Genomic DNA, 18,359 nt, shown 5'->3' on the forward strand with positions numbered 1-18,359 from the left:
CAAAATTATTTGCAACCTGAGAAATGTCCCTTTCTACAGTATATTTTCAATTTTGCTTAATATCCAACAATAGAAAGCACAAATTAGCCTAATTGTGAAAAAAAATGACACAATTACAATCATTAGATTTATATGAATAAGTAAGGAAAGAATGTATGCCTTTTAGATTTTGATATCTAAATCTCTAGTGATGTTTGACACATTTACAATCATTAGATTTATATGAATAAGTAAGTAAAGAATGTCTGCCTTGTAGATTTTGATATCTAAATCTCCTGTGATAGTAGTACAGGGAGGATATGATGTGAAAAAGGAGGCTTCAAAAAACAAGCATCTCAGAATTTCTTTTTTTTATGTTTTTTAAACAGAATCCCTTTAGAAAAACAGTTTTCAACAAAAGAAGAGTCAAAGGAACTTGGATGCATTTTTTTTTATCTCTTTTTTCGAAACAAAGGCTTTTATTACTCAAAAAGCCAAAGGTACTGAAATTTTGAGGCTTTTGTGTCAAATGTATTCTAATAAAAACAAATTTTACTTTATTTTAGCATTATATTTAAAAAAAATGAAAATGGCATTATAATTTTTTTGAGATGTGGGGGGGGGGGCAAAGTTGAAACAAACCGCTTTTATTTATTTCGATCATAGGCTATCTGAAAGTTTATTATACATTCCAGTCAAAAAGGAATTATTCTAAACAGAAGAAATGTCCCCTTTTCTGCAGTATGTTTTCGAGTTATGCTTAAAAACAAACACAGAAATCATAAATTAAATTTAAAAATAAACAAAAAAAACTCAAAAAGTTGACTGACAAATGGCAAAAAAAATTTGCAAAAGTTAAAAACGCAAAACAAACTGTTGTTATATGATCACAAATAAAATATTATCACAAATAACTGCTATGTAATCCACAAATAAAATCATTTTTATAGGCTTATGGCGTCTTTTATTTCAAAAGACCAAAAGCAGTGTTGGAACAAACTAATATGTTCAATGCTTAGCATTGAAATGCAATATATTTCAACGGTGAATACCAGCTAAAAGTCCGTTTGCTGTTGTTTTTCGACCTCTAAATTAAACAGCAGGGTTGTGTTCTATCCCCCTTTATATATTTACCGACATTTTAAATGCACGATATAAAAAAGGCTCATAGAACCGGGGCTAGAAAGTGTTTAAAGATTTGTTGGCCTTTAAAAAGGCATTGTTTAGGGGGACAGTTCAAAAGGCATTTGGAAATCATTAACCACCAAAGCCATACAATGTACGACCTTGACGCTTCAGAGCGTAGACTACATCCATAGCAGTTAGAGTCTTTCTCTTGGCATGTTCTGTGTAGGTGACAGCATCGCGAATAACTTTTTCTAGAAAAACTTTAAGAACACCTCTGGTTTCCTCGTAAATTAGGCCAGATATACGTTTTACACCACCACGGCGGGCCAGTCTTCTAATTGCTGGTTTTGTGATACCCTGGATATTGCCACGAAGAACTTTGCGATGACGTTTTGCGCCTCCTTTTCCAAGCCCCTTTCCTCCTTTTCCTCTTCCTGTCATATTTAATACGATACCGTAGCAATCAGCTGCAAAGTTTTTAACAAACTAACAAGTTTTCTTGAAAGCTCGTTTAATTTATATTACTGAAGGCTTTCCCCAAAAATTGTTACTCTATCGCGCGGCTGGCGCTCCATATAAATGTGGACACTAGATATCTGATCATTTGTTCATTCTTTTCAAGAGACTTAATCTATCAACATGGCTAGGACAAAACAAACTGCGAGAAAATCAACTGGTGGAAAGGCACCTAGGAAGCAGCTTGCGACCAAGGCTGCACTTAAGTCGGCTCCTGCTACTGGTGGGGTAAAAAAACCACACAGATACAGGCCCGAAACCGTAGCCCTGAGAGAGATTCGTCGTTATCAAAAGAGTACGGAACTCTTAATAAGGAAATTGCCCTTCCAGAGACTTGTGCGAGAGATTGCCCAGGATTTCAAAACTGACTTGAGGTTCCAGAGTTCGGCTGTGATGGCCCTACAAGAAGCCAGCGAGGCGTATCTAGTTGGACTTTTTGAGGATACAGACTTGTGTGCCATTCACGCCAAAAGGGTGACCATTATGCCAAAAGGTATTCAACTTGCCCGTCGTATCCGTGGCGAGACAGCTTAAGTACCCTAATTTGTATGCAATTGCATCTTAACCAACGGCCCTTTTAAGGCCCACTAGATGGTTTAAACAAACACGCAAAATAGCGTTAAACAGCCTAGTGTTCCGTGACAAAAAAGGTATGAGTCAAGGGCCTGTTGATCCAAAACATCTAATGAAAAGGAAACACGTCAAAATGCCAATTTAGGCCAGCTTAATAAATCCAAAAATACCCAAAAAATGAATAGCTCCCAATGGGACCCAACAAGCCTATGAAAATGCTTTTGATGGAATGTCATGAAAAAGACGGAGACCCCGTTTTCTAATTCTCTTTGACTATTACGTTGATAATATATTACTTTGTATACAACAAGCAAATTGAGCGTTGCCTTTGAAACAGGGGACTTTTGTTGGTTTTTTTTTCGTATTAGGGTTTAGTATGGGTTCTTGTTTACCTGAAATTTCACAAATCAAAGCCAGGAACAGTAAAAGTAATTTGAGAACAGAGCATTTAGAATAAGGTGGTAGCCCTTAAAAGGGCTGTTTGGGAGGAACCGGATGATTGGGCGCTAATAGACAGGGAAAACCCCTCTTATTTGGAGCTTGTGTATTTTGTTACAGCTTTAGTGCCTTCACTAACAGCATGCTTGGCAAGTTCTCCGGGTAGGAGCAGCCTCACAGCAGTTTGAACCTCTCTGCTGGTGATGGTGAACCTCTTGTTGTAGTGAGCTAGACGAGAGGCTTCCGCAGCAATCCTTTCAAAGATATCGTTGACAAAGCTATTCATGATGCTCATTGCCTTGCTAGAAACACCAGTGTCGGGATGCACTTGCTTGAGAACTTTGTAAATGTAAATGGCGTAGCTTTCCTTCCTCTTTCGTTTCCTTGTCTTATCAGTTTTACTAATGTTTTTCTGCGCCTTACCAGCTTTCTTTGCTGCTTTTCCTGAAGTTTTTGGAGCCATTGTTAATAGATTCTTTAACAGAATCCAATAATCAAATGAATAGCGTTTCCAAAACTCGACCCGTATATATACCGACTACAGTTCGCGCGCAATTCTTTTCTCAGAGGATCTCAGTTCGCTGGCTGGAGTATAAATTGTTTGCGCATTCGAAAACAGACATCATTTTCAATTTGTTCGTGATTAAAGAATCTAAAGGAATTTCGTAACCTATAAACCATGTCAGGAAGAAGAAAGGGTGGAAAAGTGAAGGGAAAGGCAAAGTCCCGTTCAAACAGGGCAGGTCTCCAATTCCCAGTGGGAAGGATCCACCGTCTTCTGAGAAAGGGCAACTATGCGGAGCGAGTTGGTGCAGGCGCACCCGTTTACCTTGCAGCGGTGATGGAGTATTTGGCTTCCGAGGTCCTTGAGCTTGCTGGTAATGCTGCACGAGATAACAAAAAAACTCGTATCATTCCTCGTCACCTTCAGCTTGCCATTAGAAACGATGAAGAACTCAACAAGCTTCTGTCGGGGGTCACCATTGCCCAAGGAGGCGTTTTGCCCAATATTCAAGCAGTTCTTCTACCAAAGAAGGCTGAAATACCGGCAAAGGCTTAAATGAATCTAATTTTTAGCTCCAGGCCCAAACCCCAAATTAACCAACAGCCCTTTTAAGGGCTACAAATTAATTAAATTGCTCTATAGCATGTGACCATCTGGAAAGGACAAAGCTATGAAATTTAGGATACTGAATGTGAAAAGGAAAACTTTTGCATTTGCCTACCTAGTAACAACGCGTAAGAATTGACTGGAGGCGGGGGAAACATTTTCCTTGAAAATCGTTAAATTATACCCCAACAAAACATGAATAAATATTTCAAGCTTGCCCTTTTGTTACAAGCAATAAAGTCTGCTTTTACATTGATCTCGTTACAAAGCATAGGACTTGAGAGGAAGCTCATTTTGACCTAAGAAACCAATAGATTATACGCAAAAATTGAGGAACTGTTTTCAAAAATAAACCAAGAGCCTCTAATTCGACTAATCTAAACTAGCCTAGGAAGCCATAGGGTAGTCATCAAAGGTAGAAACATTTGTGGGGGACTTGTCGTTTTTGTTTCAGAAGGAAAAAAGTTTAAAAAAAAAAACAAAACAAAAAAACAATGGATAAACATATTTTGATTCTTTCTAAATATTTGTCTACTAAAAACCTTGCTGTAGGACTCTAAAATTAGGCATTTTGTTTCTTTTCAGTTTGTTGATTAACATTCATTTTTTTACAAAATCTTTCCGCCAACGGCCATACCACGTTGAAAGTACCCAGTCTCGTTAGATCCTGGAAGTCACACAACGTCGGGCCCGGTCAGTACTTGGATGGCTGACCGCCTGGGAACACCGGGTGCTGTTGGCATCTTTTTTTTCTTTCTATGTTTTTACTATGATTTCTTTTTATTCAAAGTAAAATAATATTCTTAAACAAACTCGTTTCCTTATTCTAACAACACCAAGGTGATTATATTTTATATAAGAGAAAAAAAGAGAGACTAAATTGGACATTTCCCTGATTCCATCTATCGGTAATAAATAAATGCGAGTCAACTGTTTTGGCTTAGATGATAAGAAAATAAATGAAGGCGAAAATTGATCAGCCACAAGAGTTGACTCACATTTATTTAAGCCAATAAATAAAGTCAAAAATTGTAACCAAAGTGACATTATAAGCCCCCAAGATATTTTAGTTGACCATTCCAGCAACTAAATCAAGTTGAAAGCCACCAAGAAACAGACAGTTTTAAATGGTTAATTCTCCTCTGCCGGAATGGGTTCTTCAGCCCTTGGGACATCTCCTTGATCGGTCAAATATATTGGGGGCTTATAATGTCACTCTTTGATCCCAATTTTTGACTTTATTTTTGACTAAGCCAAAACAACAGTTGACTCACACTCATTCCTGATTTCCAAAAAGTTGGCTCGTAATTTAGTATATTCCATTGGGGGCACTTTACCAGTAATTTCTGATAAAAGCTCACTGAACAGTGTATTTATGTCCAAACTGTCTTCATATATTTTTGGGCTCAACTCCATTGTACAGTTCAACTACTTTTGTTTTTCAGGAGCATCTACACCAAAAATTTGCTCGTTCCTTCAATAGCGCCGCGCAAACAGCTGACTTAAATCAAAGACTTTACTTTAAAGTTAGTATTTGATTTGTCCATGTCCAAATCCTCTTCATATGTTTTCGGGCCCAACTCCTTTCTACAGTTCAAGTTGCCTTGGTCTTTCAATAGCAAAAGTCTACTTGTTCCTTCAATAGCGCCGCCTAAGCAACTGTCTTAAAGACTAATTTCAAAGTTAGTCTTTGATTGGTCTATGTCCAAAGTCCCTTCAAATGTTTTTGGCCTCAGCTCCATTGTACAGTTCAACTGTCTTTCTTTTTCAGTAGCATCAATGACACCAATGTACTTGCTCCTTCAAGAGCGCCGCACAAACGACTGACTTTAATCAAAGACTTCAGCCGTAAAATCTAGTCTAAGATGGTGTTTTTTAGACAGCAATAGCACTAGAATGCAAAAGTAACTATTATACAACGTGTTTTGAGCTCAAACAACAGCTAAATTATACTTGAAAGGGAAAAGTAGACAGTCAAAATGTCAAATTAATAGTATTATAACTTTCTGAATAGAGTTTCGAGCATTTGCTTTGATAGCCCTAAAAAGGGCTGTTTGATACTGTAGGATAGACCTATTTCACACATTACTTTTTAGCTGGTTTCCTAGCCACCGACTTTTTAGATGCCACTTTCTTGACTGATGGCCCCTTCTTAGGTGTCGACTTCTTTGCTGCTACTGCTTTTTTGGCAACAGTGGGTTTCTTGAAAGTCTTTACAGGTTTCTTGCTACCAGCCATTGGTTTGGTAGCCTTTTTGGATGAAGTTGACTTTTTAACTGCAGTAGGTTTGGCTGTTTTCTTGACTGAGGTCTTCTTAGCTGTGGGCTTGGTAGGCTTTCCAGCCTTGGGGTTTTCGGCCTTGATAGGCTTGGCAAGCTTGAAAGAACCAGTTACGCCAGTACCTTTGGGATTTATAACAATTCCATTTGCAAGGCAGCGCTTAAAGCTTGCTTAAGATGCATATTCACAACTTTGGCATCATTGCCAACCTGAAAATTGGCCATTATGTATTTGAGAATGGCCTGACGGCTAGATCCCCCGCGTTCTTTCAGGTCAGCAATGAATTTATTGATCATTTCGGTGTATTTTGGGTGGTTTGCAGGTGCCTTGGCTTTTTTATCCCCTTTAGGTTTTGGAACCTTAGCTGGTTTTGGAGCCTTTGCTTTCTTTTCCTTCTTGGCTGGTGAAGCCATGCTCTAGGATTCTACAGATGTTGGTGCCACTTGAGCTTCAACTTCAGACATTTCCAATTCTTTTCTAACTTCTTTCTATCACTAGCGCGACTAAATATACAATACATGTTTATTTTCACAGTTTTACAATTGTGCTTTTGAAACCGCCGTATCCGGGTTAACATTATTCTCTGTGCGCGAGCTAAGAAATTTCGGCCGTGCTTGTGTTTGTTTGGAATGGCTTTATTCAAATTTTCGACTAGGAGGTAAGCTTTTTGGGTATGAAACCTATACTAAAGGATAGACAGGTCATTTTTCTACAAGTAGACATTTTTTTAGCGCTTCATTTGAGCTAATTTGCCAGCAAATGGGCAGAGAACAGTGGAAATCCGTCAAAACTAGTGTTCAATCTCAATAAACACCTTTTTGCTAGGAATTTATATCCTCGATGTCCACTTTTTATTCTTTATTAGTGAAATCCAGTACAAGAGCTTTCAGAGAATGTAACATAGATGCATGTGCGTTTGCAAAATCGTATTCAAATTAATTCCGAAACTCCAGCTAAAAACACAGAAGAGAAAGCAATAAGAAACGACACCTAAATTTGAGGCTTAAAGTGTCAAACTCGTATTTTAATGAAAATAAATTTCATTTTATTCTAAATTTATATTTAAAAAGACAAGAATAACATTGTAAGGTTTCCGAGATGCGGAGGGATGGGAGCGGAAGTGAACCGTTTTTATTTGTTTTAATCACAGCCTATAAAAAAGTTCAATATACATAACACTTAAAACAAAATTATTTGCAACCTGAGAAATGTCCCTTTCTACAGTATATTTTAAATTTTGCTCAATATCCAACAATAGAAAGCACAAATTAGCCTAATTGTGAAAAAAAAATTTACACAATTACAATCATTAGATTTATATGTCTGCCTTGTAGATTTTGATATCTAAATCTCCTGTGATAGTAGTACAGGGAGGATATGATGTGGACAAGGAGGCTTCAAAACACAAGCATCTCAGAATTTCTTTTTTTTATGCTTTTTAAACAGAATCCCTTTAGAACAACAGTTTTCAACAAAAGAAGAGTCAAAGGAACTTGGATGCATTTTTTTTTTATCTCTTTTTTCGAAACAAAGGCTTATATTACTTATAGTCATGTAATTCAAAAAGCCAAAGGTACTGAAATTTTGAGGCTTTTGTGTCAAATTTGTATTCTAATAAAAACAAATTTTACTTTATTTTAGCATTATATTTAAAGAAAATGAAAATGGCATTGTAATTTTTTTGAGATGCGGGGGGGGGGGGAGGCAAAGTTGAAACAAACCGCTTTTATTTATTTCGATCATAGGCTATCTGAAAGTTTATTATACGTTCCAGTCAAAAAGGAATTTATTTTAAACCGGAGAAATTTCCCCCTTTCTGCAGTATGTTTTCGAGATTTGCTTAAAAACAAACATAGAAATCATAAATTAAATTAAAAAAAAAAAAACAAAAAAAAACTCAAAAAGTTAATTGACAAATGGCAAAAAAATTTTGCAAAAGTTAAAAACGCAGAACAAATCGTTTTTATATGATCACAAATAAAATATTATCACAAATAACTACTACGTAATCCACAAATAAAATCATTTTTATAGGCTTATGGCGTCTTTTATTTCAAAAGCAGTGTTGGAACAAACTAATATGTTCAATGCTTAGCATTGAAATGCAATATATTTCAACGGTGAATACCAGCTAAAAGTCCGTTTGCTGTTGTTTTTCGACCTCTAAATTAAACAGCAGGGTTGTGTTCTATCCCCCTTTATACATTTACCGACATTTTAAATGCACAATATAAAAAAGGCTCATAGAACCGGGGCTAGAAAGTGTTTAAAGATTTGTTGGCCTTTAAAAAGGCGTTGGGTAGGGGGACAGTTCAAAAGGCATTTGGAAATCATTAACCACCAAAGCCATACAATGTACGACCTTGACGCTTCAGAGCGTAGACTACATCCATAGCAGTTAGAGTCTTTCTCTTGGCATGTTCTGTGTAGGTGACAGCATCGCGAATAACATTTTCTAAAAAAACTTTAAGAACACCTCTGGTTTCCTCGTAAATTAGGCCAGATATACGTTTTACACCACCACGGCGGGCCAGTCTTTTAATTGGTGGCTTTGTGATACCCTGGATATTGTCACGAAGAACTTTGCGATGACGCTTTGCATCTCCTTTTCCAAGCCCCTTTCCTCCTTTTCCTCTTCCTGTCATATTTAATACGATACCGTAGCAATCAGCTGTAAAGTTTTTGACAAACTAACAAGTTTTCTTGAAAGCTCGTTTAATTTATATTACTGAAGGCTTTCCCCAAAAATTGTTACTCTATCGAGCGGCTGGCGCTCCATATAAATATAGACACTAGATATCTGCTCATTTGTTCATTCTTTTCAAGAGAGGCAATCTATCAACATGGCTAGGACAAAACAAACTGCGAGAAAATCAACTGGTGGAAAGGCACCTAGGAAGCAGCTTGCGACCAAGGCTGCACGTAAGTCGGGTCCTGCTACTGGTGGGGTAAAAAAACCACACAGATACAGGCCCGGAACCGTAGCCCTGAGAGAGATTCGTCGTTATCAAAAGAGTACCGAACTCTTAATAATGAAATTGCCCTTCCAAAGACTTGTGCGAGAGATTGCCCAGGATTTCAAAACTGACTTGAGGTTCCAGAGTTCGGCTGTGATGGCCCTACAAGAAGCCAGCGAGGCGTATCTAGTTGGACTTTTTGAGGATACCAACTTGTGTGCCATTCACGCCAAGAGGGTGACCATCATGCCAAAAGATATTCAAATTGCCCGTCGTATCCGTGGCGAGAGAGCTTAAGTACCCTAATTTCTATGTAATTGCATCTTAACCAACGGCCCTTTTAAGGCCCACTAGATGGTTTAAACAAACACGCAAAATAGCGTTAAATAGCCTAGTGTTCCGTGACAAAAAAGGTATCAGTCAAGGGCCTGTTGATCCGAAACATCTAATGAAAAGGAAACACGTCAAAATGCCAATTTAGGCCAGCCTAATAAATCCAAAAATACCCAAAAAACGAATAGCTCCCAATGGGACCCAACAAGCCTATAAAAATGCTTTTGATGGAATGTCATGAAAAAGACGGAGACCCCGTTTTCTAATTGTCTTTGACTATTACGTCGATAATATATTACTTTGTATACAACAAGCAAATTGATCGTTGCCTTTGAAACAGGGGACTTTTGTTTGTTTTTTTTCGTATTAGGGTTTAGTATGGGTTCTTGTTTACCTGAAATTTCACAAATCAAAGCCAGGAACAGTAAAAGCAATTTGAGAGCAGAGCATTTAGAATAAGGTGGTAGCCCTTAAAAGGGCTGATTGGGAGTGCCCAGCTGATTGGGCGCTAATAGACAGGGAAATCCCCTCTTATTTGGAGCTTGTGTATTTTGTTACAGCTTTAGTGCCTTCACTAACAGCATGCTTGGCAAGTTTTCCGGGTAGGAGCAGCCTCACAGCAGTTTGAACCTCTCTGCTAGTGATGGTGGACCTCTTGTTGTAGTGAGCTAGATGAGAGGCTTCCGCAGCAATCCTTTCAAAGATATCGTTGACAAAGCTATTCATGATGCTCATTGCCTTGCTAGAAACACTAGTGTCGGGATGCACTTGCTTGAGAACTTTGTAAATGTAAATGGCGTAGCTTTCCTTCCTCTTTCGTTTCCTTTCCTTATCAGTTTTACTAATATTTTTCTGCGCCTTACCAGCTTTCTTTGCTGCTTTTCCTGAAGTTTTTGGAGCCATTGTTAATAGATTCTTTAACAGAATACAATAATCAAATGAATAGCGTTTCCAAAACTCGACCCGTATATAGCCTATACCGACTACAGTTCGCGTGCAATTCTTTTCTCAGAGGAACTCAGTTCGCTAACTGGAGTATAAATTGTTTGCGCATTCAAAAACAGACATCATTTTCAATTTGTTCGTGATTAAAGAATCTAAAGGAATTTCGTAACCTAGAAATCATGTCAGGAAGAGGAAAGGGTGGAAAAGTGAAGGGAAAGGCAAAGTCCCGTTCAAACAGGGCAGGTCTCCCATTCCCAGTGGGAAGGATCCACCGTCTTCTGAGAAAGGGCAACTATGCGGAGCGAGTTGGTGCAGGCGCACCCGTTTACCTTGCAGCGGTGATGGTTTATTTGGCTGCCGATGTCCTTGAGCTTGCTGGTAATGCTGCACGAGATAACAAAAAAACTCGTATCATTCCTCGTCACCTTTAGCTTACCATTAGAAACGATGAAGAACTCAACAAGCTTCTGTCTGGGGTCACCATTGCCCAAGGAGGCGTTTTGCCCAAAATTCAAGCAGTCCTTCTACCAAAGAAGACTGAAAAACCGGCAAAGGCTTAAATGAATCTAATTTATAGCTCCAGGCCAAACCCCCAAATTAACCAACATCCCTTTTAAGGGCTACAAATTAATTGAATTGCTCTATAGCATGTGACCATCTGGAAAGGACAAAGCTATGAAATTTAGGATACTGAATGTGAAAAAGAAAACTTTCGCATTTGCCTACCCAGTAGCAACGCGTAAGAATTGACTGGAGGCGGGGGAAACATTTTCCTTGAAAATCGTTAAATTATACCCCAACAAAATATGAATAAATATTTCAACCTTGCCCTTTTGCTACAAGCAATAAAGTCTGCTTTTACATTGATCTCGTTACAAAGCATAGGACTTGAGAGGAAGCTCATTTTCACCTAAGAAACCAATAGATTGTACGCAAAAATTGAGGAACTATTTTTAAAAATAAACCAAGAGCCTCTAATTCGACTAATCTAAACTAGCCTAGGAAGCCATAGGGTAGTCATCAAAGGTAGAAACATTTGTGGGAGACTTGTCGTTTTTGTTTCAGAAGGAAAAAAGTTTAAAAAAACAATGGATAAACATATTTTGATTCTTTCTAAATATTTGTCTACTAAAAACCTTGCTTTATGACTCTAAAATTAGGCATTTTGTTTCTTTTCAGTTTGTGAATCAACATTCATTTTGTTACAAAATCTTTCAGCCAACGGCCATACCACGTTGAAAGTACCCAGTCTCGTCAGATCCTGGAAGTCACACAACGTCGGGTCCGGTCAGTACTTGGATGGCTGACCGCCTGGGAACACCGGATACTGTTAGCATCTTTTTTCCTTTTTATGTTTTTACTATGATTTCTTTTTGGAAATTTCCCTGATTCCATCTATGGGTAATAAATAAATGCGAGTCAACTGTTTTGGCTTAGATGATAAGCAAATAAATGAAGGCGAAAATTGAACAGCCACAAGAGTTGACTCACATTTATTTAAGCCAATAAATAAAGTCAAAAATTGTAACCAAAGTGACATTATAAGCCCCCAAGATATTTTAGTTGACCATTCCAGCAACTAAATTAAGTTGAAAGCCACCAAGAAACAGACAGTTTTAAATGGTTAATTCTCCTCTGCCGGAATGGGTTTTTCAGCCCTTGGGACATCTCCTTGATCGGTCAAATATATTGGGGGCTTATAATGTCACTCTTTGATCCCAATTTTTGACTTTATTTATTGGCTCAATAGCTAAGCCAAAACAACAGTTGACTCACTCACACTCATTCCTGATTTCCAAAAAGTTGGCGTGTAATTTAGTATATTCCATTGGGGGCACTTTACCAGTAATTTCTGATAAAAGCTCACTGAACAGTGTATTTATGTCCAAACCGTCTTCATATATTTTGGCTCAACTCCATTGTACAGTTAAACTACTTTTGTTTTTCAGTAGCATCTACACCAAAAATTTGCTCGTTCCTTCAATAGCGCCGCGTAAACAGCTGACTTAAATCAAAGACTTTAGTTTAAAGTTAGTCTTTGATTTGTCCATGTCCAAATCCTCTTCATATGTTTTCGGGCCCAACTCCTTTCTACAGTTCAAGTTGCCTTGGTCTTTCAATAGCAAAAGTCTACTTGTTCCTTCAATAGCGCTGCCTAAGCAACTTTCTTAAAGACAAACTTTAAAGTTAGTCTTTGATTGGTCTATGTCCAAAGTCCCTTGAAATGTTTTAGGCCTCAGCACCATTGTACAGTTCAACTGTCTTTCTCTTTCAGTAGCATCAATGACACCAATGTACTTGCTCCTTCAAGAGTGCCGCACAAACGCCTGACTTTAATCAAAGACTTCAGCCGTAAAATCTAGACTAAGATGGTGCTTTTTAGACAGCAATAGCACTAGAATGCAAAAGTAACTATTATACAACGTGTTTTGGGCTCAAACAACAGCTAAATTATACTTGAAAGGGAAAAGTAGACAGTCAAATGTCAAATTAATAGCATTATAACTTTTTGAACAGAGTTTCGAGCATTTGCTTTGATAGCCCTGAAAAGGGCTGTTTGATACTATAGGATAGACCTATTGCACACATTACTTTTAGCTGGTTTCTTAGCCACTGACTTTTTAGATGCCACTTTCTTGACTGATGGGGGCTATGTCGACCTCTTTGCTGCTACTGCTTTTTTGGCAACAGTAGGTTTCTTGAAAGTCTTTACAGGTTTCTTGCTACCAGCCATTGGCCTGGTAGTCTTTTTGGATAAAGTTGACTTTTTCACTGCAATAGGTTTGGTTGTTTTCTTGACTGAATTTTTTTTAGCTTTGGGCTTGGCAGGCTTTACAGCCTTGGAATTTTCGGCCTTGACAGGCTTTGCAAGCTTGAAAGAACCAGTTACGCCAGTACCTTTGGGATTTATAACAATTGCATTTGCAAGGCAACGCTTCAAAGCTTGCTTAAGATGCATATTCACAACTTTGGCATCATTACCAACCTGGAAATTGGCCATTATGTATTTGAGAATGGCCTGACGGCTAGATCCCCCACGTTCTTTCAGGTCAGCAATGGATTTGGTGATCATTTCCGTGTATTTTGGGTGGTTTGCTGGTGCCTTGACCTTTTTATCCCCTTTAGGTTTTGCAGCCTTAGCTGGTTTTGGAGCCTTTGCTTTTTTTTCCTTCTTGGCTGGTGTAGCCATGCTCTGGGATTCTTCAGATGCTGGTGCCACTTCAGCTTCAATTCCAGACATTTTCAATTCTTCTCTACTTTTCTCTGTCACTAGTGCGACTAAATATCGAATATATGCTCTTTTTCACAAGTCTTAAAGTTGACTCACACTCATTTCTGATTTCCGAAAAGATGGCGTGTAATTCAATATATTTCATTTGCGGCACTTTACCAGTAATTTATGATAAAAGGTGATTGAACAGTGTTTATTATGTCCAAATCGTCTTCATATATTTTCGGGCTCAACTCTGTTGGACAGTTCAAACCCCTTTGTCTTTTAATAGCATCAACACCGCAAATCTGCTTGTTCCTTCAATAGCGCCGCATAAATAGCTGACTTAAATCAAACTACTTACTTTAAAATTAGTCTTTGATGTGTCCATATCCGAATCCTCTTCATATGTTGTCGGGCCCAATTCCATGGTACAGTTCAAATTGCCTTGGTCTTTCAATAGCATCTATAGCAAAAGTCTACTCGTTCCTTCAATAGCGCCACCTAAACAACTGTCTTAGATCAAAGACTAACTTTAAAGTTAGTCTTTGATTGGTCTATGTTCAAAGTCCCTTCAAATGTTTTCGGCCTCAACTTAAATTTACAGTTCCAACTAGCTTTGTCTATCAGTAACATCAATAACACCAAAGTACTTGCTCCTTCAAGAGCGCCGCGACAACAACTGACTTTAATCAATCTTTTAACGTATATTCAGGGAACCGCTCTACCTGGGCGAACAATTTCTGCTCAGAGGCTAGCGAGTCATTTTTAGGTAATCTGTGTTCCTTCTGTTTTGTTTTTGCAAAGATTGCGATTCATGTCTTGTATTGTTAAAAAAGAAAACAATACCAACAAAAACAGTCATTTTTAGAGTCTAAATTTTTTGTATCAAACCTTTTCTTTTTTGTCAAAGATTTGAAAAAAGAAATTAAGCAAATATATTTAAGTTTGTGTTATTTTCCTGTAAAATAGTACTACTATCTATAAGCCTAGTTGGAATGAAACTTCAACTCTCATGATTTACACTTCCTTCATTAATCTGTTCAAAATAAAAAAAAAAGAAGTTATATTGTCTTAAGCAAAAACATAATTTAATTATATCATTTTTTTGTTTTATAATTACTTTTAATCTGTTATTATTTTTGATTGATATAATCATATTAGTTATCATTGATCAGCCTAGTCGGGATTGGAACCTCCACCACCGCAATTTGAAGGCGTCGCTTTCTGATTTCCGAAAGGATGGTGTGTCATTCAATATATTTCATTGGCGGCACTTTACCAGTTATTTATGATAAAAGGTGATTGAACAGTGTATTTATGTCCAAATCGTCTTCATATATTTTCGGGCTCAACTCCATTGGACAGTTCAAATACCTTTGTCTTTCAATTTTTTGAATCAAACCTTTTCTTTTTTGTCAAAGATTTGAAAAAAGAAATTAAGCAAAAATATTTAAGTTTGTGTTTATAGCATTATAACTTTCTGAACAGAAAGTTTCGAGCATTTGCTTTGATAGCCCTGAAAAGGGCTGTTTGATACTGCAGGATAACTTATTGCACACATTACTTTTTAGCTGGTTTCTTAGCTACTGACTTTTTAGATGCTACTTTCTTGGCGGGAGCTTTCTTGACTGACGGCCCCTTCTTGGGTGTCGATTTCTTTGCTGCTACTGCTTTTTTGGCAACAGTGGGTTTCTTGAAAACCTTTACAGTTTTCTTGCTATCAGCCATTGGCTTGGTAGCCTTTTTGGCTAAAGTTGTCTTGTTCACTGCAATAGGTTTGGTTGTTTTCTAGACTGAAGTTTTCCTAGCTTTGGGCTTGGCAGGCTTTACAGCCTTGGAATTTTCGGCCTTGACAGGCTTTGCAAGCTTGAAAGAACCAGTTACGCCAGTACCTTTGGGATTTATAACAATTCCATTTGCAAGGCAACGCTTCAAAGCTTGCTTAAGATGCATATTTACAACTTTGGCATCATTACCAACCTGGAAATTGACTATTATGGATTTGAGAATGGCCTGACAGCTAGATCCCAAACGTTCTTTCAGGTCAGCAATGGATTTGGTGATCATTTCCGTGTATTTTGGGTGGTTTTCTGGAGCCTTGACCTTTTTATCCCCTTTAGGTTTTGCAGCCTTAGCTGGTTTTGGAGCCTTTGCTTTCTTGTCCTTCTTGGCTGGTGTAGCCATGCTCTGGGATTCTACAGATGCTGGTGCCACTTCAGCTTCAATTCCAGACATTTTCAATTCTTCTCTACTTTTCTCTGTCACTAGTGCGACTAAATATCGAATACATGCTCTTTTTCACAAGTCTTAAAATTATATTTCGGAAACCACCGTACCCGGGTTAACATTTCTCTGTGTGCGCAAGCTAAGGAATTTCGGCCGTGCTTGTGTTTTTTTGAAATGGCTTTATTAGAATTGTTGACTAGGAGGTAAGCTTTTGAGGAACAAAACCTATACTAAAGGACGGACAGGTCATTTTTCTATAGTTAGACATTTTTTTCATTGCTTCATCTATTGTAATTTGCCAGCAAAGGGGCAGAGAATAGTGGAAATCCGTCAAAACTAGTGTTCAATTTCAATAAACACCTTTTTGCTAGGAATTTAGATTCACGATGTCCACTTTTTATTTTTTATTAGTGAAATCCAGTACAAGTGCTTTCAGACAATGTAACATACATGCATGTGTCTTTGCAAAATATTATTGAAATTAATTCCGAAACTCCAACTAAAAACACAGAAGATAAAGCAAAAAGAAATGACACCTAAATTGGAGGCTCAAAGTGTCAAACTCGTATTCCAATGAAAATGAATTTCATTTAATTCTAATATTATATTTAAAAAGACAAGAATTACGTTTTACGGTTCCCGAAATGCCAAGGGAGGGGGGGGGAGGAGTGGAAATGAACCGTTTTTATTTGTTTTAATCACAGCCTATATAAAAGTTCAATATACATACCACCTAAAACTAAATTATTTGTAACCTGAGAAATGTCCCTTTTTGCACTAAATTTTTGAGTTTGTTTAATATCGAACAATAGAAATCATAAATTTGCCTAATCTTAAAAATAGAAGCATATGACACATTTACAATCATTATATTTATATGAATAAGTAAGTAAGGAATGTCTGCCTTTTATATTTTGGTATTGAAATCTCTATTAGTGGTAGTACAAGGAGGATATAAGGACAAGAATTACGTTTTACGGTTTCCGAAATGCCAAGGGAGGGGGGGGGGAGTGGAAATGAACCGTTTTTATTTGTTTTAATCATAGCCTATATAAAAGTTCAATATACATACCACCTAAAACTAAATTATTTGTAACCTGAGGAATGTCCCTTTTTGCACTATATTTTTGAGTTTGTTTAATATCGAACAATAGAAATCATAAATTTGCCTAATCTTAAAAAAAGAAGCATATGACACATTTACAATCATTATATTTATATGAATAAGTAAGTAAGGAATGTCTGCCTTTTATATTTTGGTATTGAAATCTCTATTAGTGGTAGTACAAGGAGGATATAAGGAGGCTTCTAAAAACAAGCATCTCTAGATATGTTTTTCTTCTTTTTTTTTTTTTTTTATCATAATCCCTTTAGCAGGACATTGTTCAGCCAAAGATGAGTCAAAGGAACTCGGATGCATTTTTTTTCTTTTTTTTAAACAAAGCATTTAATAAAAGGCATTAAAACTTAACAAAGTTTAATATACGTTCTACACAAAAAAGGAATTGTTTTAAACGGGAAAAATGTCCCTTTCTACAGTATATTGTCGAGTTTTTGCTTAAAAAAAAACAATAGAAATCCTAAATAAAAAAAAACGCAAAAGGCTAAAACACAAATTTGTAAAAAGTTTTTGCAAAAGTTAAAAACGCATAACGAATTGTTGCTATATAATCGCAAATAAAGTCACTTTTATTTGTTTCGATCTCAGGCTATCTGAAACTTTTAATATACGTTCCACTTATAAAGGAATTGTTTTAAACGGGAAAAATGTCCCTTTCTACAGTATATTTTCGAGTTTTTGCGTAAAAACAAACATTAGAAAACAAAGAAAAAAAAACGCAACGACCAGCTAAATAAATTCATACTTGTTTATTAAATGCAAATAACTAATGCAATACTTTTGTCCAAATTGTAAGGTCCAGCGGCAATTTAGCAAGAGTAGGAACACATTTAATCCTCCGTTCCTACTATCTTCATTCAAACATGAAAGAATAGGCTTGTGCCGTTAAATAGCAACAGTTATTTCTTTGAAAAATTCCATGGCGAGAATACGCAACTTTATTCAAATATGCAATGAATAGCCTAATACTGTAAAATAGCAATGGAAAATTTGTTTGCATATTTCTAAACAGATATAACACCTGAGACGCAAAAAGAAAAGAAAAGTATTTACCGATATTTTGAAGGCACAACAAAGAAAAGGCTCAAAAACTTGAGCTAGAAAGTGTTTAAAAAGATTTGGTGGCCTTTAAAAAGGCCGTTGGGTAGGGGGACAGTTGAAAACGCATTTGGAAACCATTAACCACCAAAGCCATACAATGTACGACCTTGACGCTTCAGAGAGTAGACTACATCCATTCCAGTTACTGTCTTTCTCTTGGCATGTTCTGTGTAGGTGACAGCATCACGAATAACATTTTCGAGAAAAACTTTAAGAACACCTCTGGTTTCCTCGTAAATTAGGCCAGATATACGTTTTACACCACCCCGGCGAGCCAGTCTTCTGATAGCTGGCTTTGTAATACCCTGGATATTGTCACGGAGAACTTTGCGATGACGTTTTGCGCCACCTTTTCCAAGCCCCTTTCCTCCCTTTCCTCTTCCTGTCATATTTAATTTGATAGCGTCGTCAACAGCTGTACAGTTTTTGTCAAACTAA

At 37.2% G+C, this 18,359-nt stretch overlaps 10 protein-coding genes and 2 pseudogenes across 10 annotated transcripts; 5 read left to right on the forward strand and 7 right to left on the reverse strand.

The window, feature by feature from the left end:
* Nucleotides 1-1,236: 1,236 nt before the first annotated feature.
* LOC136041878 (histone H4-like) lies at nucleotides 1,237-1,548 on the reverse strand. The gene has a single exon (XM_065726668.1). It carries the CDS (start codon nucleotides 1,546-1,548, stop codon nucleotides 1,237-1,239), a length of 312 nt encoding a protein of 103 aa, XP_065582740.1.
* A 198-nt stretch (nucleotides 1,549-1,746) lies between these two features.
* On the forward strand, nucleotides 1,747-2,157 carry LOC136041879 (histone H3-like). Its single transcript, XM_065726670.1, has one exon. The coding sequence runs from the start codon at nucleotides 1,747-1,749 to the stop codon at nucleotides 2,155-2,157; it is 411 nt and encodes a 136-aa protein (XP_065582742.1).
* Nucleotides 2,158-2,725: 568 nt separating this feature from the next.
* On the reverse strand, nucleotides 2,726-3,113 carry LOC136041916 (histone H2B-like). The gene has a single exon (XM_065726714.1). It carries the CDS (start codon nucleotides 3,095-3,097, stop codon nucleotides 2,726-2,728), a length of 372 nt encoding a protein of 123 aa, XP_065582786.1. The 5' UTR covers nucleotides 3,098-3,113.
* A 200-nt stretch (nucleotides 3,114-3,313) lies between these two features.
* Nucleotides 3,314-3,694, forward strand: LOC136041880 (histone H2A-like). The gene has a single exon (XM_065726671.1). The coding sequence runs from the start codon at nucleotides 3,314-3,316 to the stop codon at nucleotides 3,692-3,694; it is 381 nt and encodes a 126-aa protein (XP_065582743.1).
* Nucleotides 3,695-4,368: 674 nt separating this feature from the next.
* LOC136041925 (5S ribosomal RNA) lies at nucleotides 4,369-4,487 on the forward strand (annotated as a pseudogene).
* A 3,871-nt stretch (nucleotides 4,488-8,358) lies between these two features.
* LOC136041881 (histone H4-like) lies at nucleotides 8,359-8,670 on the reverse strand. The gene has a single exon (XM_065726672.1). It carries the CDS (start codon nucleotides 8,668-8,670, stop codon nucleotides 8,359-8,361), a length of 312 nt encoding a protein of 103 aa, XP_065582744.1.
* A 198-nt stretch (nucleotides 8,671-8,868) lies between these two features.
* LOC136041882 (histone H3-like) lies at nucleotides 8,869-9,279 on the forward strand. The gene has a single exon (XM_065726673.1). The coding sequence runs from the start codon at nucleotides 8,869-8,871 to the stop codon at nucleotides 9,277-9,279; it is 411 nt and encodes a 136-aa protein (XP_065582745.1).
* A 567-nt stretch (nucleotides 9,280-9,846) lies between these two features.
* On the reverse strand, nucleotides 9,847-10,233 carry LOC136041908 (histone H2B-like). Its single transcript, XM_065726706.1, has one exon. The coding sequence runs from the start codon at nucleotides 10,216-10,218 to the stop codon at nucleotides 9,847-9,849; it is 372 nt and encodes a 123-aa protein (XP_065582778.1). The 5' UTR covers nucleotides 10,219-10,233.
* A 1,244-nt stretch (nucleotides 10,234-11,477) lies between these two features.
* On the forward strand, nucleotides 11,478-11,596 carry LOC136041927 (5S ribosomal RNA; annotated as a pseudogene).
* A 1,314-nt stretch (nucleotides 11,597-12,910) lies between these two features.
* Nucleotides 12,911-13,501, reverse strand: LOC136041883 (histone H1-delta-like). The gene has a single exon (XM_065726674.1). It carries the CDS (start codon nucleotides 13,499-13,501, stop codon nucleotides 12,911-12,913), a length of 591 nt encoding a protein of 196 aa, XP_065582746.1.
* A 1,761-nt stretch (nucleotides 13,502-15,262) lies between these two features.
* On the reverse strand, nucleotides 15,263-15,709 carry LOC136041884 (histone H1-delta-like). Its single transcript, XM_065726675.1, has one exon. It carries the CDS (start codon nucleotides 15,707-15,709, stop codon nucleotides 15,263-15,265), a length of 447 nt encoding a protein of 148 aa, XP_065582747.1.
* A 2,267-nt stretch (nucleotides 15,710-17,976) lies between these two features.
* Nucleotides 17,977-18,310, reverse strand: LOC136041919 (histone H4-like). The gene has a single exon (XM_065726718.1). The coding sequence runs from the start codon at nucleotides 18,308-18,310 to the stop codon at nucleotides 17,999-18,001; it is 312 nt and encodes a 103-aa protein (XP_065582790.1). The 3' UTR covers nucleotides 17,977-17,998.
* Nucleotides 18,311-18,359: the final 49 nt, after the last annotated feature.

Source organism: Artemia franciscana, unplaced genomic scaffold, assembly GCF_032884065.1.
Source record: "Artemia franciscana unplaced genomic scaffold, ASM3288406v1 PGA_scaffold_49, whole genome shotgun sequence".
Taxonomy (NCBI): domain Eukaryota; kingdom Metazoa; phylum Arthropoda; class Branchiopoda; order Anostraca; family Artemiidae; genus Artemia; species Artemia franciscana.